Below are 25,615 nucleotides of genomic sequence, written 5' to 3'. Positions count from 1 at the left end.
GAGTACAAGAGGCCCATAACTCATCAAAACTTGGAACTTACTTTCTTGCACTAATACTAGCTGCAAATGCATCCCATGAAAGAGGCAAACCATTGAGTGCTGTAGTCATGAGCTCTACATCAGAAATAGATTCATCAAGAGCTTTAAGTTAGTCACTTAATTGAGAGATCCTTATGAAATGAGAGGCCATTGTGTCATCCTTTGTTACTCAAACATCTTGGAGTTGATTTTTCAAACTACTTTTCTGAACAATGTTATTGATGGAGTACAATCCTATTAGAGCATCATACATAGATTTTGGAGTTTCAAAATCTGAAATATATGGGATCAAGTGATCTCTGATGGATTCAACAATGATCCTCATGGAAGTGATCTCATTCTTCTTGAATCTTGCCTTTCCATCATTGTCTTGAGGTTCAGTCACATTGCCCTTCACATAATCCAAGACATCATTTTCTGCAAGATCAATCCTTTTCTTCCAAGCCCTGAAGTTAGAGGCACCTTCCAACTTGTTCTTTGTCTTAGTATAGGAACCCATGGTCATAGATAAGTCAAATAAGATTGCAGAAGTAGGTCTCTTAAGAGTGATCTCAATGCCCTTTCCTTCACCAAAGCTCTGATACCATGTAGATTTTTATAGTGCAATTAAGACAAACACAAATTTCTTGCTACATAATTACTTCCAATGATACAATTACTTCTTTAACACATTCAGATCATTAAGTATTTACACTTCAGAAAATTTCAACCACAAATCCAGTAGGGCAGTAGAGATCACAATAAAATAAAGATGCACAAGAGACACAAAATTTACCTGGGAAAACCCCAAACCAGGGGAAAAACCCAGCAACCCTTTCTTATGAGAAATTGTCCAATTCAAATCAATTTGTACATCTGAAATCCAGTCAACATATCATCCCATTGACCATGACAAAATCCAAGTCAAACCAAGTCAAAAGAAAGAGAAAGTCAAAATCTGCTCACAAGTCAAATCTGGTCAAAGAGACCGAATTTCGGCTCTGCTACTCCTGGTAAACTGTGGTTAAAGGGGGCCGAAATTCAGTCCTGGTGCTCAGGAATTTTGTTCAAACTGCAGATTTTGACCTACGGTCAAATTTTGGTCAACGCCCAGTTCCGTGCTCCAGAATTCAGTCAATAGATAATCAAAGATTTCAGGAATATTTGGCCTTCTTCCTCAGTCAAAGATTTGGTCAAACACTAGTAGAAAAGTCAGAGTCAACGCTGGTCAAACAGAGAAAATACTTGGTCAAAATCGCTGGTGAACTTCTCCTTCTTCTCCTTCGCACAGGTGAACAGAATGCTTCTTGAAAAGGTCTGAATTGAATGTGTGATGGATGCCAAAAGAGTTGGACGAGTCTCTCAATTTATATGTGGTTGACCAAGTGGAATAAACTCAAGGGTCACACCCGTTCATGTGGTGGGGTCGACCTGTCCATCATGGAGCCTACATGAACCATATATAAAAAATAATTTTCTTCGGACTTATTGACTTCAAATACCGACCACAGCTACATATTTTCAACAATTTGATATAGTTCACAGGTGTTCACATTGATTCCAGTTTGAGACAAATCATCACATTTTGAGATTGGAGATGCTTTGTTAGGTTTATCACCTGTAGCCTACATAACATCAAGTCGAAGGAACACCTCATCTTCTATTGCTTTGTGTACTATTAGATCAAAGGGAGGTTCATTGTCTTTTAAGTGACTTTGGAGAATCCCACTCTACTTTCTTTTATCTATACCGAAGGCATCTATCTCTTTTCTTGAAAGACAATTATGGTCATTCATTGACATTAATGAAATTATCTTATCTTATCACTTCTATCCACCCCTTGTCTCTTATTTGGTTGCATCTAGATTCCATTTGTATTATCACTTGATATCTACTTGTGCTTTTTAGTAATCATACATTACCATCGATTCCAAATCAGACCACTGCTTCCACTCATTGTCACTTGTATCTTTTTCTAAATCGTGAGAAAGGAGTTTGACACATAGAAAGTATTGGTATTAGTCTCCCTGTAGTATATGTTTTTGTATATATTGTCTCGAATATTAGTGCCACTTGCCCTCTACACCCTCTTGAATGTCTGATGACAAAAGTTTTGTTGCTATCAGATCTTGCAAGATGACATGTCCACCTTGCTGCCATTCTACTCCAATCACCCCTCTTCTTTGATTGCAATTTCTCCCCCTCTTCTTTGATTGCAATTTCTCTTTGTATCATCCTATGGACCCTTTAACTGTCGTTTGGTTCATCTAGATTCCATTTGTAGTTGCACTTGAGATTGGCTTGTGCTATTTAGTAATCTTCCATTGATGTTACTTCTAAATTAGATCCATTGCATCAACTCATTGTCACTTAAATGTAGCATGTTCCATCCAATCAAATGAATTTAGTACATAGCAAGGAATGTGGCGATTCTTCATTTTGTTCTTGAGGCTGTGGAAGCATCAAGTGGGATTAGGGTAATGTAATTCCTATAGCTGAATATATTGGAAAAAATGAAGTCTATTTTTGATGGCGTTTAATCATTGAACAATTAATTGATTCGAATGTGATAAGGGATTTCAAATTTGTTAAAAGCATGGATGTTTTTAGCTTTTGACATGACAGCATCTAATGTGCAGTTACATGGGCTGAATATTTCTTTTAGCTTACCATCAACACAATATGTAGGCAAATCATATACAGCCAAAAATGTTTTGTTTTGGAACTATAAAAATTTCTTTTCCAAGTCTGACTAAAACGTTTGTTGGACTGATTGCTGCTACTTTTTGTTTTGATGTAATATCAAGTTGACTGTTGCTTTTGTTGTCTCTCAGATCTGCAGGGATTTTGTACATGGTCGTTGCACACGAGAAGCAGATGAATGTCGCTATGCTCATCATTCTCCAACTGCTGGTGAAGGAGACTATGTAATTGTGGGTTTTGAATTCCCACATTTTATTTCATTACCAGGAATGTTTGAGTTATATACTGTATCTAGCTGCAAAGCTAGTTTTCCTGTTTTAATTCTTCCCTTATTGATTGCACCAAGTAGAGCCCTTGGGTGACAACTGAAGATGTGAAATGTTCATTACTTGTTAAAGTACCATTTATTTCCCTTGTTATGGCCAACATTTCAGTTACAACTTCTCATGATAAAGGCTTGACATTTCTAGATCTGTGTCCAGTCTTCTATTTCAAAAGCCCATATGAAGAAGAATTAAGTGCACATGGCCCCAATTGCTGTTGTCTGCACTGGCACACGGACACAAGTGTTAGTACAAATACTAGCATGTCAGTTGGCATGACTTAAACCTTCATGGGGGCTTTTATTAGCTACCACTACCTGTTGTCACTGACTAGGCAAGCCACATGGGGTCCATGGCCCATATGAAAAGAAAATCAAGTCAAAAGTGTGAGAACAAACACTAGCATGTCACTTGTCATGACTTAAACCTTGGTGGGGGCTATATTAGCTACCACAACCTGTTTTCACTGACTAGGCAAGCCACATAGTGCTGATGGCCCATATGAAAAAAAATTAAGTGCACATGGCCCCAATTGCTGTTGTCTGCAGTTGCACACATACACAAGTGTGAGCACAAACACTAGCATGTCATTTGGCATGACTTAAACCTTGGTGGGGGCTTATAGTAGTTACTGCTGCCTGTTTTCACTGACTAGGCAAGCTGCATAGGGCCCATGCCAATATAAAACCAAAATTAAGTCAGTGGGTATACTTAAACAGTGTTTCGAGTCTTTTACATTTTATGAAAGCCATGCATCAATAATACCTAAATCGTGCTTAAGATATGTCTTAAATTGACCATTAAAAGTTTGATAGGGTTATAGAAGCACCCTTTTACTGATGAACTTGACCTCTTAAATGGCATTTTCATCTAACAAGAATTTGAATGTCTCTTATACACAGTGAATAATTAGAAAGAGATTGTTTAGCTCTGGCCTTGTCAAAAAGATCCCAGGTTTCCACTTGTTAATAGCACAATAACCAAGTTGATTACTTATAAAGAGCCATCGATTATCCAAAGGCCTTTAGATTTGAGAGCAGAGATTTCTGCCTCATTGTTAGAGGAAATATGTAGACCAATTAAAAATCCCTGCAAGAGTTTCCCATTGTAATTAATAATTGTTCCTCTACATCTTGCTTGACCTAGGTTTCCTTTCGAAGTCCCATTTAACTCCAAAATCATACATCCTGCAGGGACAGAGGGACTGGTGAGGACCTTTGTTTGATAGTCCCTTATTGTCTGCTTTTTAACCTTAAATTTGCACATATTTCAAGACAACACGAGTAATTACCATTATTTCCACACAATGTTGCTTAGAAGTATATTTTGTGCATTTTATGCAATTTGGAATTTCTGAAGTGTACTGAAAGCTACACCCGAGATTTTGTAATATGTAATTTTATTTTGATGTCATCCTACCTGTTGAAAACATATTTAAGTATGTAGATGCTGTAGAAACTGGACTAACTAAAGGAAATACCTAATAGGCTTCTGTGGCAATTTGGGGGTGGAAGCTCCCAAGGTCCTGTAGAAATTTGCTAAGTGATGGAAAGGCATCTCAAGCTGCTAATACCATGTTGTGGGATCCTTTGACTGGAGATTAGTTGGTAGCATTAGGAGTATTTAGAGGATGAGAACAAATTATGTCACTAATTTATTTGGTACCATGGACTCCCATTGAATTATCTATGCATTTTTGAAGGTCTGTAGTGATCACTTACGTGGGAAGTGTGAGCGCAATTTCTGTAGATACTTTCATGCCCCAGAGCATTTAAGATCTCGTATTAGAGATGTAAGTACTCTTCCTCCTCTCTCTATTGATTCAAATTTCTTGCCTTTATATTATTAAGTATAATGAGATGTCTGCTTTGTCATGGTATTCTAGTTAGAAATGTTTTAGGATATATTCTAACTTTGAAGGGTGTTATTGCTCTATTTATGCTTGCTTGTACTGTTCAGGGAGCTGTTGATCCTGCTGCTACATTACACTCTGCGCATAATAATCGAGGCATGGATGCCTCTCATGCATTTCCATCAAGCTTTTATGACCAGCAGGTTTTCTTTTCTGTTATACATATGAAGGCCTTAAATGAATTGCATTAACTTTGGTTATAGGGTTTGTTCTCAAATTGGTGCATTTTTAACAACGGATTAGTAGGCTTTTGGGTACCATGTGGTAAATTAAAAGGTTCAAGGAAAGAATTCAAAACAATCAGAGAAAGTCATTATAGTCTGCAGAACTAATTTAGTGGACACTTTCTATGACGTCAGAACATTGATCTGAAAGGAAGCATTCTGGACAACAGCTTGACATTGAATGCTAAAAACTGAATCTATTTTGTTCCTTGAGCTAACTCCAAAATAGAAAGAAGGAATTCCAACCCATAATTGAAGTATGCACAATAGTTGGAGGTCTTGGAGCACCGTTTACTTTCCTAATGCTGCTAATGAAATATGCTCTATGCTTTTGTAGGTTCTGAAACGAATGAGGACTGGAGACTATGCTGGTGATCCACATTCATGGGGAATTGCTCAAGTGAGAAATTTGTTATGGCTATGGTGCTTGTTGGAATTCTCAAATGTGGATTCTTTTCAGCATGGTTTTCTATAGCTTGCCAAGGTTTTATAAGTAATAATTTGCTTATTTTCATATGAAGATCACACCTATTTGGGTTTTTTATTTGCTTTGTGTTTCTTGCAGCAAAGTGGAGCACCAATTTTTCATGCTCCATCAATGGTTGGGCCATCTTTGATAAAACTGCCAACGCCACTTTTGCAGTCTTCAACCTTGGTGCCACCACCACGTCTGCAGTCTTCGGAAGTAAATGGTATATAAGACTTAAAATTTCTCTGAAACCCTAGCTGTAAAACCTTGTAATGATTTCAAGTACAATAACTTCCTAATTTTAATTTTAAACAGAAAAATTCAGATCATAAAATTGGTCACACAATGGCTGGAAAATAAATCAGCAGAAACAATAAATTTCCAAGTACACAAACAAATTTTAATTGTCCTTCAAATCAGTTGCTCATTAACTTTTCAAAACTTACAAGAGCTCCACAATTGAGAAAAACTCTCCCACTGAAATGAGAAAACTACTGCCACCAAAATCTGGCTTTGTTGTGTGGCCATACTGTCCTGTATGGCTGAGAGAAACCCTGCTATGCCCTGCCTCTGCATGGAGCCATCTGTACAGATTTCTGCTGAGATTGTACAGTTACTTCACCCAGAAATCGTAGGGTTGAGTTTGGGTCTTTTTGAAGCTGAATCGTACGGCTAAATTCACCCTGGCTCTCTGCGCCGATAATTCATACAACCCTGTAGCTACAAATGGCTTCCTTTGTGAATTCTGGCTGCTGGGTCAATTTCTTCACTTACTGCTCTGATTCCCCTTATGTCCTTGGCTTGCACATTGAGTAAACTCATTGTCTCTCTGTGCAACTAAGTGACTATAATTTTCTATGAGTCTCTTCCCTCTACCTTTCCATTCCTTTATAATTTTGAGTTGAAGACTTCGTCTCCAAATCCCTAGTTTCATATTACAGTGGAGATTAAAACCCAATCTCACTTGAGATCAATGGTGGATATTAATCTAAATCACTAGTCTAATAAAATACACTTTATTGTACATTTTCCAACTCAAAATTAAAAAGGCTCTTTCGCTTTAATAAAATGAAGTTCATGTTGAAGAATGTAACTAGGTTCAGTCTTCATAAATTGTACTTGAAGACAAAATGTAATATATTTGTCAAAAGGAAGCAAAAAGAATTTTATTATTAAATTGATTTGACTTGTTAAAGCATGGATTTCATGCTTGGGTCAAATGTATAGGCCAAGCCTCCATTGTAGGCTTTAGGTTATTGTCAAAGTCAATTTGTGAAGACTCCTCCATCCATCAAAGTCTCCTTGCTGTTGAAAGAATCCTCTTCAAGTCGGCTTCCATAAGGTGAACTCATGTCGGCCTATATGAAGACACAACTATTCAAAAACTCATGTCAGCTTATTTATATTGGACAACAAGTATATATATAGGCATAAGGTCTTGTCATTACTCTCAGTGAAAATTTCTACACTCAAGGAACCCCTACTGCAGCAAAACTGAATTTACTTCACCTACTTGATTTTAATATACATTATCAAGTTATTTTCTGAATAATAGTGAAGTTAATTACCTCTGTAGCTACACCAAATTAATTTGATTACATGAAACAAGAAATTGAGCAAGGAACAAGATACATAGGACACCATTATTTTTGGATAAATAGTCCCCGGAAAAACCCAATGCGGGAAAACCGGTGCAACAACTCTGAGGGTTTTCTATTATTAAGCAGTAATTCTGAATACAATGCCGGATGCCCTCCCGACAATCCAGTGACAAAGAAAATATAATGGTAGAAAACTGAGTGAGTTTACCTCACTTCACCTGACAGATTCTGGTTGATTCGGCAACAGAACTAGCTGACCCCAACTATCTCTGCGCTGGCTTTGCGTAGGCCCTGCGTCAACCTTCCCGACTGTTCCGATAGTAACCCGACAATTTTTAGCTTTCTGTGTGAGCGCAGCGTCTCTTTTGCGCTGGCCCTTCTGGCTTTGCGTCAGGCATGTGTGGGCCTAGATTGGCCCAACGTCAATCCTTCTAGCTATTGCACTACCTCCACTAGTGGCTCTCCACCTCTCTGTCTAGTATTCCCAAACTATCCCTGCCCCTCTACTACATAATGAACACCTAGTTCGAATTTCTCAGCTTCCTAGCCCTCGAAATCGAACACCAGATCAATTCGTTCTCTCGTGTGTGTTTCTAAATGAACCCCAAGCCTCCTTCTTATACTTTTCTCGTTGAGACTTAAACGACTGAGATTAAGTCTCTAATCAACGACTAAGATTAAAACTTGGCTTGATCCGCTTTTTAGAACATTCTCACCCATATTTTGATTAATTTAATACCCATTAATACTTTAATTTTCCTAGGTTTAGACTTAAGAACCCCATTAAAATTATTAATTATTTTAATAAAATACAATTCGGGTGGAATTTCACCAAACAGTTTCTGGGTTCTTTAGAACTCATGTGCCTTAGCTTCTCCACCAATTTTCATGGCTAGAGCACATTTGATGCTACCAAAAACTAACACTCCCTCTTAGTGAGGAATGTGCTCTAGGAACAATGTCCAACTACATGCTGCTCTGTCTCTTAAGCATCTCCTTTTCTCACTGTTGCTGCCACCAACACTGTGCTACTGCTTCTACTGTACTTCTGCCCATGACACTGCCACTACGATTGTTGCATTTGTACTACAACTCCCTCTGCATTTGCTGCTAATATTGCCATTGCTAGCTCTGCACTGCGTCATTTTTCCAGTGTTGATAATATCGCGATATTTTCGGCGAGCCGAAATATCGCCCCCAAAAAATCGCGATATTTTCATGTTTTAAATTTCTCGCGCGATTTCCGATATTTCGGCGATATTTTAGAAAATATCGCGAGACGATTGAAAATATCGCCGGTTAGGTTGAAATCGCCTGTATAAATTGATTTTTTGGTTTTTGGTTTCACGTCATTTTGTTTTTGTGAGAGCTGGAGACGGACGCGGTCGATGCGAAGGAGGGTTTGGCTGCCAAGAACAGGTATGAATCCAACATACGTAACTCCAACGGACCAACACCATTAGATCCGATTTTGCAAAATCATCAAAAGGATCAACCACACGTTTTCTTTGGTAAAAGGACTGATAGTAACCAAGCAACACAAACCAAGAGATGCACGATGTCTGCATGAAGAAATGAAGAAGTTACAAGTCTCCATATCTGGCCTTCTTTGATCAGGCTGTTAACCTGAATGCATAAAATTACAGTTATAATTATATGATAGAAATTTGTTGAGAAACAGTAGCAATATCAATTTCTGATTTATGGCTAGTATTTTTAACTTGCAACATCCCTAACACAGTCACCCACAGAACCCTCACTTGCTGTGGCTTCCTCTCAAAGTGATCTCCTTTCTCTAGGCTATACGTCTGGGCTTGAATCCCTTTCCATACCCTTGTACAACTGCGGCTTCTCTGCACTCCTTACAGCAGAGACTAGGCTCCATGTACAAGTGTTTTTAGGCCTGCGTTATACGGTTTAACCACTAACCTTAGCTCCCCATACAGTGACTCTTCCCTTAGATACAAGCTGACCAGCATATGTCCTGTAATATCATAATGATCGGATGAGAAAATGAAGAATTGGCGGTATTAAATACCACAGTAAATCTCAATTAGCAGGAGAGAAAAGAGTACATCTAAAGTATCTTACTTGCATTATCAAACAGATAAAGCATCAGACACACTGACACTATAGTTTCTGTTTTATTACTGAGGTAATGGTCGTTGGAAAATGATTGTCATTTTAATACACCTTGATAGAACAAAATGTAAAATAGAAGTATCTATGAATTATCATGGGTAAATGAGCTTAAGGGAATGACAAGTGAGAGAAAAACTTTGAAATTTTGTTCCTAGTAAGGAGTAATAAAAAGAACAACTTATTTCTATGGCTGGAGACCCACCGTTCAAATCAGTTGGAGGAAAAGAGACTAGCACAATAACTTATCTCGGGAACAACAATAATAAACACATGAGCATTGCAGCGGTGAGTTTCTGATGCATACTATCTTGGTTCTCCACATTTGAGTCCTTGAATGGACAATTATCAGGGATTAGCACGATTTGGTATCGCCTTTGATATATCATTTCTATTTGACATCATATATATCAGTGTTTTCTTCATATTTATGTGCCAATGTGTTTATTTCATGTTGTTATTGCTTTATATGTTTAAAAATCTGAAAAAAATGAATATATTATGCATTTTTTATGCTTGCCGATATTTTGCCGATATTTTCGCCGATATTGCCGATAAGATATTTTCTGGACCCTCGCCGATATTTTCCCGATACCGATATTATCAACACTGCATTTTTCAATTGCTGCTGGTTAGCAACTTTAAAGCCTCCAAAGTTTCTGAACTAACTGTGTTCAACATAATACCATGTGAATGTTGGAATCTGACTGCTACTAGTCTTTGACCCTTTGAATCTTCTGCGCTCCCGCTGACTTCTGCACTGTGCCATCTGCACTTCTGCGAACCTTGCTATGTGTTGATCAGTCTCTGGTCTCAGGCTATTGCATCTGTCTCTCCAAACAACCCACTGCATCATCTGACACTATGTCCATCTCGCTGTTGCTGAATCTCGGGTTCTCGTAGCAAGGAATTGATACAAGAGGTGGACTCCTTAAGGACCCTGCCCACATGCAGTTCTCCCGACTACAACTCAATATTGCCCCATTTCCCTCCTGGGGATGTGTGGGCACTCATGGCAAACTCATCTTCTTCAATTTTTGCTGGAGCAACCTTAGGATCATGTTTCTCATCCTTATCCGAGACTCCATTTACGGCCGTCCTTACCATCGCGGTAGACTGAGGAGTAGACCTCACTACAACAAGCTGGTCTCTGGTGTCCTGAAGACGTTGAAGATAGGAGTTAACCTCTTCTCCCTTCTGCGTCAATATCCATTGCAACTTTTGTTCTAGGTACATCTTCCGCTATTCGGAAGAGCCTTCATACAGTGAAGACAAAGTTGTTGAAGAAAAGTGTAACTAGGTTTGGCATTTGTAAATGTAATTTTGATCTTTGTACTTGTCAAGAAATAGAAATATTATTTTGTAAATTATTTGAATGAGTTTCTTGCTCATTCCATAGATCTAGGAAAGTCAAAGAGTCAAAGTCATGTGTAAAAATCTCTTCTTGAGCATATATGTAAAATGTATACTAGTCAAGAACAACCCTCCAAGACAAGCACAATCCTCCAAGACAAGCACGAAGAAGTTTGCCTGCAAAACAATGAAGAAAACAATTAAGTCAGCCTCAAAATGTATATTGAAGAACAGTCATGTCGGCTCAGTTAAAGTGACATGTCTAGTCATGAATACAAGTCGGCTTACCTACACATAGACCACTATATATACCTTGCTGGGGTCACCACGGAAAATATATATTCGGACACCTTTGAAACTTCGGATGGTTCAAGAATCTCGGTCAACCGTAGGAGGACAAACACTTCGGATAAGTAACTCAGATTCTTTTGGATGGGTATAGGGATATAATCTGCATTACAGGAGGACAGTCTCATGGAAAATTTCAGTGAACAGATTATAGGCTCAGCCTAACTGTGATGATAATCTCGGTGCAAGAGTACAATCATTGTTTCAGTATAAATAAGATAATGAAGACCACAGTGCTAATCACTGTCTCGATATATCAGATGGAGAGGATACAGTCACTGTCTCGACACAATTGGGATCTCTCAAGTAATATACTCTCAACATACTAAATGCAGTCAAGACCTTAGCATACGATCATAATCCTAATGAAGACAAAGTCATACTGAATATTTCAGTGCATGGAATCAAGGTCGTGATGAAGATCTCAATGAAGGAATAATCATGGTACAACAAGTGGTGCATAAGTGATGGCCTCAGTTGTGAAGCAATAGTGTTGATGATGATCTCAATAGTAAGGAGAGGATTGGTGCCTTGGTCTTGGAGTGCTAAAGGGTCATGGTCTTGGTATTCGTCAACTCTATAAGAAGAATTATGTGCGGGTTTTCCTCTCCAAGAGGGAGAGGTTTTGGCCTTGGCAGATGCTAACATCTTGTGTTCTTGTTTCTTTGTTTTTGGTAGCTATTTGATGAAATAAGAAACACACACTCTAATAACGTCAAAGAGAAGATTGTGCTAATAAGAAAATTAAAAATGCCTCTCAAATAGTTATCATGCCTAGAAGAATCTTATTAATGCTAACTGCCCTAGATTCTTCAACAAAATCTTCCCACATTTCTCGGGTTGTATCTTTGCCCTGCAAGTGTGAGACCACATGATCTCGAACTCCATCGAGTATGCACCTCTTCGCCTTTCCCTGCTCGGCCTTGTACTTCTTCTTCTGATCATTGTTTGCGGGAACAACCACAACACTCTTTACGTAATCTTTGAGATCGTACTCCTTCAGAACAACTAAGATTCTGGTCTTCCATATGACATAGCTGGAAGCTTCTTCCAACCTGTCCTGATCTCTGAGCCCATGCGATGCCATCTCACCCAAACTATCGAATTGACTCCTCTAGTCACTGCACAACACTGATCTACTGCCCGGCAAGCGAAAAATTCGAACTTTTGGCGAGAAAAGTCCTCTAAAGAGAAAATTCCCCTTCTATGTGTCTTCGCTCTTTTCCGATGGATTTTTGCCCCGACAAAAACTGCACCCTTCAAGCGGTGCATCACTCCCTCTGCCTCTGCAAGCTCACGAACTGGAAATCGTACCTCTCTGTCGACTCTCTTAGAGAGAGATTTCCTCAGAATTTCTGCTTGCCAACAAGGATTGCGCAATCCCTTCAAGGGGATTCGAATTGTTGCCAAGTGTAGCTTTTGGCCTCTCTGCTCAGCGCTGGATTTGCTCTTCTTGTTCCAAAATCAATGCTCCGATACTATGTGAAAATTCCTACTTCACCTACTTGATTTTAATATACATTATCAAGTTATTTTCTGAATAATATTGAAGTAAAGTACTTCTGCAGCCTACACCAAATTAATTTGATTACATGAAACAAGAAACTGAGCAAGGAACAAGATCATAGGACACCGTTATTTTTGGACAAAATAGTCCTCGGAAAAAGCTAATGCGGGAAAATTGATGCAACAACTCTGACTGTTTTCTATTATTAAGCAATAATTCTGAATACAATGCTGGATGCCCTGCCGACAATCTAGTGATAGAGAAAATATAATGGCGGAAAACTGAGTGAGTTTACCTCACTTCACCCAACAGATTCCGATTGATTTGGCAGTAGAACTGGCTAACCCCAAATATCTCCGTGCTGGCCCTGCATAGGCCTTGCGTTAGCCTTACAGGCTCTGCGTCAGCTTCTGCGTTGTCTCTTCTACCTTCTGCGTCAACCTTCCCGGCTGTATCGACAGTTCCCTGGTAGTTTCCGACTTTCTGCATGAGGGCAACCTCACTTTTGCGTTGGCCCTTCTGGCTCTGTGTCAGGCTTGCGTGGGCCCAGATTGGCCCAACGTCAGTGCTTCTAGCTGTTGCGCTGCCTCCACTAGTGGCTCTCTGCCTCTCTGTCTGGTATTCCTGAACTATCCCTACCCCTCTACTGCAGAATGATCATGTAGTTCAAATTTCTCAGCTTCCTAGTCCTAGAAATCGAACTCCAGATCAATTCATTCTCTCCGTGTGGGTTTCTAAATGAACCCCAAGCCTCCTTCTTATACTTTTCTCGTTAAGACTTCAACGGCTGAGATTAAGTCTCTAATCAACGAATAAGATTAAAACTTTATTTGATCCGCTTTCTAGAGCATTCTCACCCATATTTTGATTAATACCCATTAATACTTTAATTTTCCTAAGTTTAGACTTAGGAACCCCATTAAAAATATTAATTATTTTAATAAAATACAATTCGAGTAGAATTTCACCAAACAGTTTCTGGGTTCTTTAGAACTCACGTGCCTTAGTCTCTCCACCAATTTTCATGGCTAGAGCACATCCGGTGCTACCAAAAACTAACACTCTCAACACAGAAAGTTCGGATAAGAATTTCAAAGATAAGTATTTCGATGTTATTATAGTGAAGAAGCTCGGATTGGTTGCTAGATAAACTTTGCTGCTATCACAGAAAACCAACTTCGGTGCTATCACAGTTTTGTGGCTATCATAGTGAATACATTTCGGTGCCATCTCAGAAAGGAAGTTTTAGTGCTATTGCAGTAAGGAGGTTTGGACCCAAAAGTAAGAGAAGGTATTACAGGTATGCGGATTATAAGTGAAGAGATGAACTCGCATTATAGTGACCACATAACTCGCATATGTCATAGTGAAGAGTTTCGGTATTGTCACATTGAGGAAAACTCGTTGATGTCACATCAAAGAAGTTCAGTGCTATCATAGTAAAGAAGTTCAGTGCTTGTGCAAGGAAGAAGTTCAGTGCTCAGTGACAACACAATGATGAAGTCTTGGTGCAAACACAGTGATAAGGATTCGGTGCAAGCATAGAGATGAAGTTGACTTGATGGATGGAGGTAGTCTCGAGTCTAAGCTGTAAGGGTCTTGGTCGTCTCATCTTGAATCTACTGAAGGAAGAATTTTCACTGGGTTTTCCCCTAGAGTGGGGTTTTGCCCTGGTAGCGTGCCTACATTTTGTGTCTTCTTCTATTTATTGATTGGTAATAGTCTTGATGATAATTAAAAAATAAATTGAATGAACAAATAATAATAATAAACCATCACAAGATAATGTCATAATAAGAGAAACCATTTAATTGCCACGTCTTTGGATTTCTCAACAGTTCAAAATATAAATGAAAAAAAATTGGGCTTAAAGTATGCCCTAAAACTGCTTCTACTTGGCCTAGATCCCGTCTCCCTCAGATGCAAGGAAACAGGTTAGTGGCCCAAGACCTAGAGGCATTTGGCAGGAGTGAAAGCTTGCTTGTTTATAATCCACTAGCAGGTAATTCCAGGTGGCATGGTCTTCCTTGAATAGTAGTGATGAGTTAGACTGCATTAGTAGGTAGCATCTAGTGATCACTGTCCCCACTGCTAGTTTGACAACTGAGTTATGATAGATTTTCCTGCTTGCTATAAAAAAAAGAAAGGCCTCAAATAGATTTTCACACATTTAACACAAAACATGTGTGGAAGATTTCGTTGAAGCTACGAACAATAACACTCCCACTTAGTAAAGAAGGAATTCTACACCAATCCAAGTTTCTCTCTAAAGGCCTCAAACTTCCCTCTTACTATGGTTTTGTTCAGGATATTAGCAACTCACTATTCTATGGGAATACATTGGAGCTTCACAACTCCCTTTCGAATCATATCTTGGAATGAAGTGGTACTCAATCTCTATGTGCTTGGACCTATCATGGAATATTGGATTCTTAGAAAATTTAATACAACTCTAATTATCATAGTGGATCATCTATGGGAATACATTGGAGCTTCACAACTCCCTTTCGAATCATATCTTGGAATGAAGTGGTACTCAATCTCTATGTGCTTGGACCTATCATGGAATATTGGATTCTTAGAAAATTTAATACAACTCTAATTATCATAGTGGATCACTGTAGGATCCAACTTCCAGGTTTTGATCAAGCAACCTTAGAAGCAACTTGTGAATCTAATTGGCCTCACAACTTGCTATACTTGCTGCCATATTGTTGATGTTGATAGCTTGGACAGGTGCTTCTGCATAGGCTAGGTTTCAAGCATGTAGAAGTTGTCAGATTGCCTATTTAGGTGCTTACTTGAGATGAGTAAGTGTTATTATGATTTATTTCCTAATTTTAACTTAGGAAAAACACATTAATTAATTGAAAAGTACATTAATTAATTTTTTAATTAATGTGGACTATTAAGCCAAGTTTCTAAGGATAAATAATTTAATTATTTAAGTGATTTAGATATGATCTCAAGTGAGGCTTATGATCTAATCCTCGCCATTGATCACTTAGGAGATTAAGGTTAGGGATTTAGCTGAATGAAATTATAAAATAAGCCTAATGGAGAGGTGAAGACACACATTGTGATTGAGGAAGCAATCTTCTCAAGTAGTGAGAGGTCAATAATTGAAGAAAAGGAAATGTGTGCAACAACGGTTTTTTGAAAGAGAAGTTTGTGAAGGTTGAGTTCTTGGAGAGAGAGGTTGAGACTTGGGAGGTAGAGGTTGTGCAGGTCAAATTATGAGAGGATATCAGGTTTCTAGCCAAGTTCGCATGGAGAAAGGGACCAATATTTCATAATGCGCAAGACGTATAGGTTGTTGAAATATGTAACTAGGTTTGGTCTTCATAATGTCTTATGTACTCTTAATTTTTGTATTTGATGTAAAAGAGAGAGAAAAATTATTATTGTTATTTTTATAGCATGGGTTTCATGCTCTAGGTCAAATTGTTTTTAGGTCAAGCACCCATTATGTGTTTCTAGGGTTTTGTCATAGAGTCAAAAGTCGAAAGAGTCATTGTCATATGTAATAGACCCTATTGGGCATTTTGTATCAAGTCAAAGAATTTATTTAGAGTCAAAAGTGGCAAATGTCTCCCTTCAAGACCAATTCGACCTACAAGAAGACAAGTCGACCTATAGAGATGAAGTCAGCCTCATTAGGGCTATTCGAGCCTCACAAGAAGTCTATATATAAGATGGTATTTGATCTCATTTGAAGATCATCAATAAGTTCGATCATGTTGACCACTGGAGTGGCTCCTGAAGATTTATCTGAAGACTCCATGCCCAACGATGTACCAAAGGATGCTTGTACCATCGGTCGTCATCATACTACTAGAGTTTTTAAACTCTACTTATTCTTCATGATTTTTTGTTGTACCCAGATTCCACACCCTATGGGGACATTGTAAAAGTGATGCTAGTATGAGAAGTTTTGAGTCATGTAATTGGCCTAAGTAACCTGGGACCTTGTCATCAAGTGAGTATGACTTTAGGAGGTTTTTTTTTACTTAATTAATTATCATCTCCCTACAAGGACTTAATAATTAATTGAGTTTTTTCCTCCAAATATACCCCAAAGCCGGAGTATGACTTGATGTTGAGGCCTTGTGTGAGTCCTAGTGTCTAGGATCAATGTTTATTACCATATGAAATCACACAAAAAAAATCGTGGAATTTGGATAGGTCTAGGTGGTCATTTTTTAATTTTTTAGATTTTCCGCAGGGCAGAAATTGCAATAGAAATTGTAATTGAAATGTAATAAGTGTTGTCTATAAAAGTTTTATGGGGTATGAGTAGTAAAAATTACACCTCTCACCCTCAACTTTCTACTATGACACTTTTATGGGTTAATATTGTGTTCTAGACCTTCAAAACCCAATTTTCCTAAGTTTAGTGGAAAAAGTGGGAATAAATTACACTAGAAATGAATTAAATAGAGAGAAATAAATTATTCCATGTGACAGAATGACAGGGAAGTGACCTGGAAATTATCCCAAGTCAAAGAGTTGAGTCAAGGGACATGTGGAGGATGACTGAGCACCTTACATCATAAATGCACCACTCTGTCATAAAATCGAATTCCTTGGAGTTAATGCAACAACTCCTTATGTGGAAAATCAATTTTTTTTGAAGGAGTTAATGCACTAAGGAATATTTGATGGATATTTGGTGGAGGATTTCATGGGAGCTTGTCTCACCTTAACTCCACTTCATCTACACTTATCAGTCCACTTGGGATATTCGAGTTGCTCTTGGAGGGACCACACATTCCCTTGGAGGATCTACGCTGAGCTTCATTGGGATCATCATTTGAGGTGGCATCACATGTTTTGAGTTTGGATTTTGACTGGAGTTATCTACTTGTCTTGGTTCACACTTGGATTTCCTATTGTGCCACATAGAGAATTTGATTTTCCTTGAGGATATCATGGTGCCACATATGGAATTCGATTTGCCTTGGTGTCTCTCTCATCTCCACTTGAAACTCGACTTTTTCTTCATTGGGATTTGCTCCAATTTCATTTGTGATGTGCACTCTACATTGGGATTCGCTCCCAACTCTCTATATAATAGAGCCTTGGGCTCTCATATTGTAATCTGGAATACGAGCTATTAGGCTTAAGGATATGCTGCTAGATTGTACACTCATTTGCAATATAATACAAAAGACATTGGGGTTACTTGTGAGGTGATATTTTCCTTGTGTATGGTAATTTCTCGATGTTCTCGTTCTTATATTTCTATTTGCTTCATTATGCCATTATTTCCATCATGCTTTTCAAGTTATGTTGATGTGTAGCTATCTCATATTAGCATAAGAATTGTTTAATTGTTCTAAGTAGTGAAATGTTTTAGTTGATGTGAAATATATCTCTAGAATTTTCTCTCCATTGAATTTGATTAATTCCATGTGGATCTAATTGGTTTTGGTGAAGTTGTGTAGAAAATATTTATTTAATCAAGCTTCAAGCATGAGGGGAAGTTCTTGGAGGAACCAACCCACTCTTGAAATATTGAAGGAGAACCCACATGTGTTAATTTCCAAAGTCCCATCATTCAGATTTGTCTTGCAGGGGTTCCTTTGAGTTATAGGCTCTTATCTCTTGCATTCAATCAATTCAATATTTATTTTTCAAGCATTGTGCTTCATTTGCTAATATCTTGCTATTTCAAAGAGCTAAATCATGGCTAGTCAAAGGGGAGAGTTTACTCATATTTTTTGGCTTAGCCTTTTGTAGATTATATTGTACACATATTTTGCAATTTATTGAGCTAATACTTGGTTTGTTTTGTAGCCCTCTCTAACTTGTTTTCTTGTAGCAACTTGCGAGATTCATCTTCAAAACTATTAACAAGTTTACTTGCAGGACCTTTGGGCTCTAATTTCAAGATCATCTCTCTATCTTGGCTGTGGGCATTAGAGGGCCTTTTTTGGCAAGGCCGAGTTCTACTTGGGGAACCTTCTCTCTCTCTTGGCCGTGGGCATTGAAGAGGCTTAGCCTCTCTTCTCCTCTTGTAAAAATCTAAAGTTTCTTGAGCCTTTCTGTGGACTCAATTGTTGAAATATTTCAGCAAGGAAAAGTCTATGGCCTAAATCTTCATTATGAAGATTTTCCTTGGGTTTAGAGGAGGCTTCATGGTCTTTTGCCTCTTGTAAAGTTAATATAATTTCTGATTTTGGGAGCGTGAGTTTTACCCGTTGGCCTCCCTATCTCTCCACCTTTGGGAGAGGACTTGTGGTTTGATTTGTTGATCTATTTTCACTTACATGCATCTCATCTAATTGGCTAATTAACACAACCATGCATCACACTCATTTTGCTTCGATTTGCTATAAGTCTTAAGATCATTTACTTTCATAGCAAATTCAAATTTTTATGCAAACACTTTTAGTTTGACTCTATTTTAGCTTGAATACTATTCAAAGTTTACCTATGCTTCACCATTGAGCTCATTTTACAATCTTAAGTTTGGATGCATCAAATATTTGGGCATTTCTACTTTACAGAGCAACATTTATTTCATGTCAAGCAAATATTTTAAGCTGAGGTTTCTTTCTTTTGCTAAGCTACTTTAGAGATCTTACATGCCCCAAGCATCACTAAAACTTACCTCCAACTTAAGTTGGTTGTATAGACTTTAGAGACCCTCTATCTCTATTGACTTCTCATTGTGAGATCCAAATTTTTGGGCGAGGGTGAGGTCTGAGAATTTGAGTTTAATTGCAATTTTGCTTTTAGAGTTTAACTAATAAAATAGACCAAGAGCATTTTTACATCACATTTTACTTTACTCGCAATTTCCCATTTTTGCTATCTTGATAGTTTAAGTTTCACATGCAAATATCATTTCTCATTTCAAGAAACACCTTTTTGATGCAAATATTGTCATGCTTTTAATTTTGCAGCAATTCAATTCTCTTGTACTTGGAATATTGTTCATTTGTTCAACTCCCTTTCATGTTATTATTTTGATGGTCATTATGCTCGTGAATGATTGATGTATCTTGTTATTTGAGCATTTCATTTTCAAGTACTACTTATTTTATGTTGCAAATAAAATCTCATGTTGTTAGCTTGGTCGAACATTTAAATTCTCTATCATTTGTGTCTTAATTTCATTTTGGGCAAGCTATTGTTTACATGAAAGCACTAGCCTACATTTGAATATGCTTGTTTAGTGCTTGAAGACAAGTTACTTTTGGTAGACATTGACAAAGATCACCTCTTTAATATTTTTGCAAGTAGATTACTAATTATTTTCATTTTGGCAAGATATCGTTACATGCTTTGATTTATCAATTATATATTTTAAAAACATCCTTATATTTTGTATTGATTATATTTTGTGCTAACAGTTTCTTGTTTCACTTTCAGGATTACTTTTGCTTTCCATTTGAAATCATTTCATTTAATTTAAGCAAATATAATTCCATTTTAGAGCAATACTTTGAAGGCACTAGTTGTTCATATGCTTATGCTTATCTTATGTATTGAGGGTTGTTAATGGTTATTGCTCACATCACATTTGCTTGTAGTCTTTAAAAGTAATCTATTTCACTTTAACAATTCTCCCAGAAACCTCACCTCATTAACTTAGTTTTCCTTTAGGGACCACCGCCCCTAGCTAGCCTAGGAGATAGCTTAAATAGAGAGAGTTGGGAATAGGTGACAAATCCTTCTCTTAGTTCCTTGCCACAAACCACACCTTGTGGGGTTAAATGCTTTTCTCACTAGCTTTAGGTAGGTGTAGGCGGCAGGGTCAACAGATCACAAGGACAAGTAAGAGATTAAAAAGGGTTAGCAAAGAAGAGGAGAACACAAAGAAGAGAGATCGAAGATTTGAAGTCTATTTTGGGCCATGTTGTTGCTCAGATTGTACAGTGACGAAGCAACAACTACTCAGGTCGGGGGCTATCACTCTGATTCCTAACCTCTCCGTTTTAGTTGTCTCCCAACAATAGGCTACGGGGGGTAGTCCCTATGGAAGATAGAAATGCAAGACCTGTTGGCAACCAACTGGTTTGGGAGACACAGTTGAATGGCCTAGCCACTTGGTTGATTTTAGCAAGTTCAAGGGATTAGATTTAATTATCAATGAGACCAATGCCTTATGGAGTCAACTTGCTTTTAGGTCAATTAAGAACCAAATAATCGAATGAACAACCACTGCTCAAATGCTTAACTATTCAATACGCTATGCAAATCCTAAGACCTAGGTGTGATGCAAGAATCTTGGTTACTTTTAATTAAATGTCTATTCTAGGTGTATCCTTCTTCTTAACTATTTTGGAACTAGTTTCTAGAGTAGGTTGTGAGAATGAGGTCAAGGGGAAGCAAGTAGAGGCTTAATTAACAATACCTCCCCTTAGGTACTAATCAGTGAAGCATGACCCGTATTAGACCTGCGAGTACCTGCGGGTCTTCGTGAGTTCTATACCGAGCCGGGTCAGTCGGATAGAACCTGCGTTGAAGACCCAAACTTGGCGGGTTTCTCATAGAACCCTTGTACCCGTATAAGACCCGCATGTATTCACGACCCGTATCAGACCTGTCGAGCTTCAAAAGGCACAAAATGTTCAGATTTTTTATTTTTATTTTTATTTTTTGGAAATGAGGTGGAGGGAAAGGGAAATTAGAGGGAAGAAAATGCTTTATAAGCATCTCTCTCCCTTCCATTTGTCATGCACTTGTCATTTGAGTGTTTGGCTAATTTGTATGATTGTTGAGTGACCCCATTGCACAGTGAAGAAGCTCTTGGAGGAGGCTAAATGAGGCTTCATGGGATCAGACCTAACTTCAAGTAGGCTTCATGGACCTTGTTTAAATGTTTTCCATTTATTCAATTTAGGTTTTTTTTTATTATCATGTTTGCAATTTTTTTTTAATGTTTGGGCTTGTGGCTGAGTTTCTCACCCACGCAAGGCTGCTGTGTGGCTGAGAAACTCAGCCACAGGGCCAAAAAAATTTGCAAACTAAAATAAAATTTCAAAACCAAAAAAAATTTAAAAAAACCAAAAAAAATTTAAAATTTATTTATTTTTATTCCAGATTCTGTCACCATGCCACCAAAGGGTTCTAGAAAGTCTCGTGATTCGGCATGGGCAGATGGTCAACGAATCGTTGCCGGTAATGACCACCATATCAAGTGCAATTATTGCAATGCCACAATGCATGCAGGCATAAACATGGTGAAATACCACCTGTTGACCACTATGTGTCAACAACCCATAACAGTACACCCCTTTTTTTCGCAAAAGGGATAGCGCCTAATCAATGTGTTCGTGCTGTACAACTATCACCATCAACCTGACTTCCAAGATGTTATGTAAACCCTTTTTGCATGTGTATAATGTAAATAATCTTAGCAGATCTGTGTCATGTATGTAACGACCTAGGTAAACCTATTTTTCTAGTGACGATCTCCATTTGGGGAGGTTTTTTGTCTCACCGATTTATTCTTAGATGGTCGACAGAGTTTTCTTCCAGCGTTACCCCAAAGCTGGAATGGATTTTGTCGCTAGGATTTGAAGCGAGTCCTAGTGTTTTAGATCGAGTCTATGTAAAAGTGATTTGGGAATAATCCTAACTATTTGATTAGGTTATTTTATTACAAATTGCTTGGTCTGCTGGATTATATTTGTGTCGCAGAAATGGGTAGTCTGTGAGGGTCTATTACAAATGGGTTTTCCCCCTTATGATGTAAAAAATATGAAAATCATGATGTAAAGTGTCTTGAGGGTTGGAAAAATAATTTATCTCCTCATAGGTTAATTAATTAAATTTTCTGGCAAAAAATTAATTAAAATCCTAAGCTAGAAATTTAATTAATTCTAGGTCCTAGGTAAATTTAAATTCTCCAAAGGCAAAATTCGTCAGTCCTTAAAAATAAAATTTTAAAAGGTCCCAAGACTAAGGTAAATTAATTATTTTGCTAAATTTTAAACCTTTGATCTTTGGGGGTTAAGTCAAAGTCAAATTTTTGGGGAAATTAACTCAAAAATTTAATTTTTGAGTTAATTATAATACATTTGATTAAAAAATTCGAATTTCCTCAAGAATTAAATATTTTGACAGATAAGATTAAAAGAAATTTTAATCTTCATCAATGGTCGAGATTGCTTTGACAAAGATCACTCGAACTAGCCGTTGGAGGATTTATCTTTAAATAAGAAGTCATTTGTCAGTTGATTTATCCGATTTTTGAGTCGTGTGCTTAGAAAGAATCTCGTGTAATCTTTTTCTGGATAATAAAGAAAGACTTTGGGGTTAAGTTTTGCTAGTGTTACTCTTCATGGGAATACTGTAAGATGTGTTGTTTTCATGCATAATTTTTCCTAAGGCCATTGATGATAGCTTCTAAAGAGTGATTTGAATAATAATTTAAATTTTAAACGTAATAGTAGGTATCTCTATTTTTCTGAGTTTTATTATTATTTTCTCGCTTTATTTTTAATGGCTGGATCGAGTTTTGCAGGGAAATCTTGATTTTAGGTACTCAGGCATTAGGGGATGTTTTCAGAGGAGCTTAATAAAATTAATCCCGGGCTTATCATAAGATTTTTTTTTTTGTTGGTGATGCACGAAGGGTTTCGAGTTAACACCTTAAAATCTTAAAATTTAATTTGTGTGTGGGAAATTAATAGATCTGGCTATTGAGAGCCTTAGATTATTAGATCTGGGAGTGGAGTTGGACTTATAATCCTCAGATCTGATAGATCTACCATTTTTATGCATAGATCTGTAATTTTTTTGGTTTTCTGGGGTTTTATTTATTTTTGTATATATGGGTTCTGGGTGTTTTTTTTTTTTTTTTATGACTTTGTGTTTTGATTTTTCATTATTTTGATTCCATAAAAAAGAAAAACATTTAAAATTCTAAAAAATAAAAAAATCTAAAAATTAAAAAATTTCATTTATGCGACTTTAAAATTCCTAAAAGAATTAAATCAAAAGAGGGTTTGCGCTTTCACATTAAATTTTAATGTGGCCTATGGTCCATTGAAATTTCAATTTATTAACCCTTTTTGATTTGTTTTACTTTTGTCACATTTAAAAATGTAATTTTTTTTATTTGCCACATCAAATTAATTACATAAGGAATACTTAAATTGTTAATCTAAAGTACCTTGGTGTTTTTTCGTGGTAATGATTTCTCTATTGTCAAGTGCGATTAATGTTTTGAAAATTATATTGGCTATAGGAGAAAGATAATTAATTCTAGATCTGGGTTATTGAAGAAAATCATTTTTAATCTAGAATCATTGCTTAGCAGTTAATTTTCATAATTCTTCATGGGATTTAATTGCTAGAATATATTGCAGTTTTGGGCGTTTACATATAATCATCATGATCGTCAATTTCGCCATATTTATAAATTGCTTGGGATAACTTGTTTCTGTTTAGTTTATGGTTAATTGAATATAAAGGCACTGGTCTATAATCATTTCTATCTTGTGGTTGTGTCTTGGTTGTATTAGTGTTTAATCTATTCATCTCAATTAACTAGGACTCATTTACATTCGTCAAGTTGTCCATCTTTTAGTCTCCTAGAGCCTGTGTTCCACAGGCTATTCTCATTTATTCACCTTAGTGTCTACCCCCCTTGACTTGTTTAGGAGAGAGTCTAAACGTAGTGAGTAAGGATTAGAGTGACAACCCTTACTCTGAACGTTGTCGCGGTGCTTAGACACATTGTGCGACAACACCACCTAGCCATAATTCTTGGGAATGGTGTGGGTTGTTGTCAAAGTTTCCTTGATGAAGTCACTACTGAAATGGTAGCTGCTTTGGAATCCATTAAAGAAGAAAGTTCTAAGAGGGCAAGAAGGAAGGATGAGATCGCTGGGATGGGTATATCTTCATCTCAGAGTGAAACACATATTCAAAGTCCAGGTATTGGTAACTTGTCTTCAAGTGCTGTGGTAAACAAGAGCATAACCTCTTCTTTCTTCAGTCCTCGTACAACTCCAGGATCTCAACCAACCTTGGATAGTTTTAATGAAAAGAAGAGGAAGGAGGTATATATGGCAGTGAGGAGATTTTGATACCATAACAGTGTTTCATTCAACTATGCAAAGTCTAATTTTTATCAGCCCATGGTGGATGCCATTGCAAGTGCTGGCCTTGGATACAAAGCCCCATCTTCTAATGCACTTAGGGGGAAAGAGCTAGATGAGGATCTTGAGTATATCAAGGAACAATTGGAAAGCATTAAAAGCTCATGGAAATTTATAGGTTGTACAATTATGTTTGATGGGTAGACAGATCAGAGGGGTAGAACAATAACAAATTTTGTTGTAGCTTGCACTAAAGGAACCATGTTTGTAAAATCCATTGATGCATATGCAAATGTAAAAGATGCACATTTGATTTTTTCATTGTTCGCTGATGTGGTGGAGCAAGTTGGGGTTACAAATATTGTCCAGGTAATCACGAACAATGCAACAAATTATTTGGCAGCTAGAAGGTTGCTTTGTGCCAAATATCCCACCATTTTTTGGACTCTATGCGCTGCCCATTGCATAGACTTGATGCTAGAGGACATTGGGAAGTTGGGTGGGTGCAAGATGTTGTGCAAGAATGCAAGCAAATTACCGAGTATATTGATAATCATGGTTGGGTGTTGAACCTTATGAGGGAATTCACACAGGGTGAGCTTAGTCGCCCAACTCTCACATGGTTTGCTACAAACTTTCTTTCCCTCCAAAGCCTTTTGTATGAGTACCAAGCTTTGAGAAGAATGTTTTGTAGCTAATAATGGGTATTTTGGAAAGATAACACAAAACCAGAAGCATTGTTTGTGAAAACATTTGTCTTTGGTGATAGTTTGTGGGACAAAGTCATTGAGATTGTCAGCTTCACTGAGCCACTTGTGAAAGTCTTGAGATTGATGGATGGAGAGAAACCCGCAATAGGATATATTTATGAGGGCATGGACAGGGCCAAAGAGGCCATCAAGACTTTCTATAAGGGAAATGAATCTAAATATCTCCCTTATGGCAAATTATTGATT

At 37.4% G+C, this 25,615-nt stretch overlaps 1 protein-coding gene across 5 annotated transcripts in view; it reads left to right on the top strand.

Annotated features, from left to right (window-relative positions):
* LOC149217107 (uncharacterized) overlaps positions 1-25,615 on the top strand; it is a 243,600-nt gene that overhangs the window by 135,001 nt on the left and 82,984 nt on the right. For all 5 annotated transcript variants that reach the window (XM_089392948.1, XM_089392949.1, XM_089392946.1 and 2 more), the window contains exons 5-9: positions 2,853-2,951; positions 4,747-4,836; positions 5,004-5,099; positions 5,518-5,580; positions 5,746-5,872. In XM_089392948.1, the coding sequence (XP_089249074.1) occupies positions 2,853-2,951; positions 4,747-4,836; positions 5,004-5,099; positions 5,518-5,580; positions 5,746-5,872 (475 nt within the window). The remainder of the gene's footprint in view (positions 1-2,852; positions 2,952-4,746; positions 4,837-5,003; positions 5,100-5,517; positions 5,581-5,745; positions 5,873-25,615) is intronic.

Source organism: Pinus tabuliformis, chromosome 1_1 (genome assembly GCF_031772625.1).
Source record: "Pinus tabuliformis cultivar Carrire ecotype Pingquan chromosome 1_1, CPIR1, whole genome shotgun sequence".
NCBI classification, from domain to species: domain Eukaryota; kingdom Viridiplantae; phylum Streptophyta; class Pinopsida; order Pinales; family Pinaceae; genus Pinus; species Pinus tabuliformis.
Note: the sequence above shows the minus strand (reverse complement) of the source record. Positions and strands in the feature narration are given on the sequence as shown.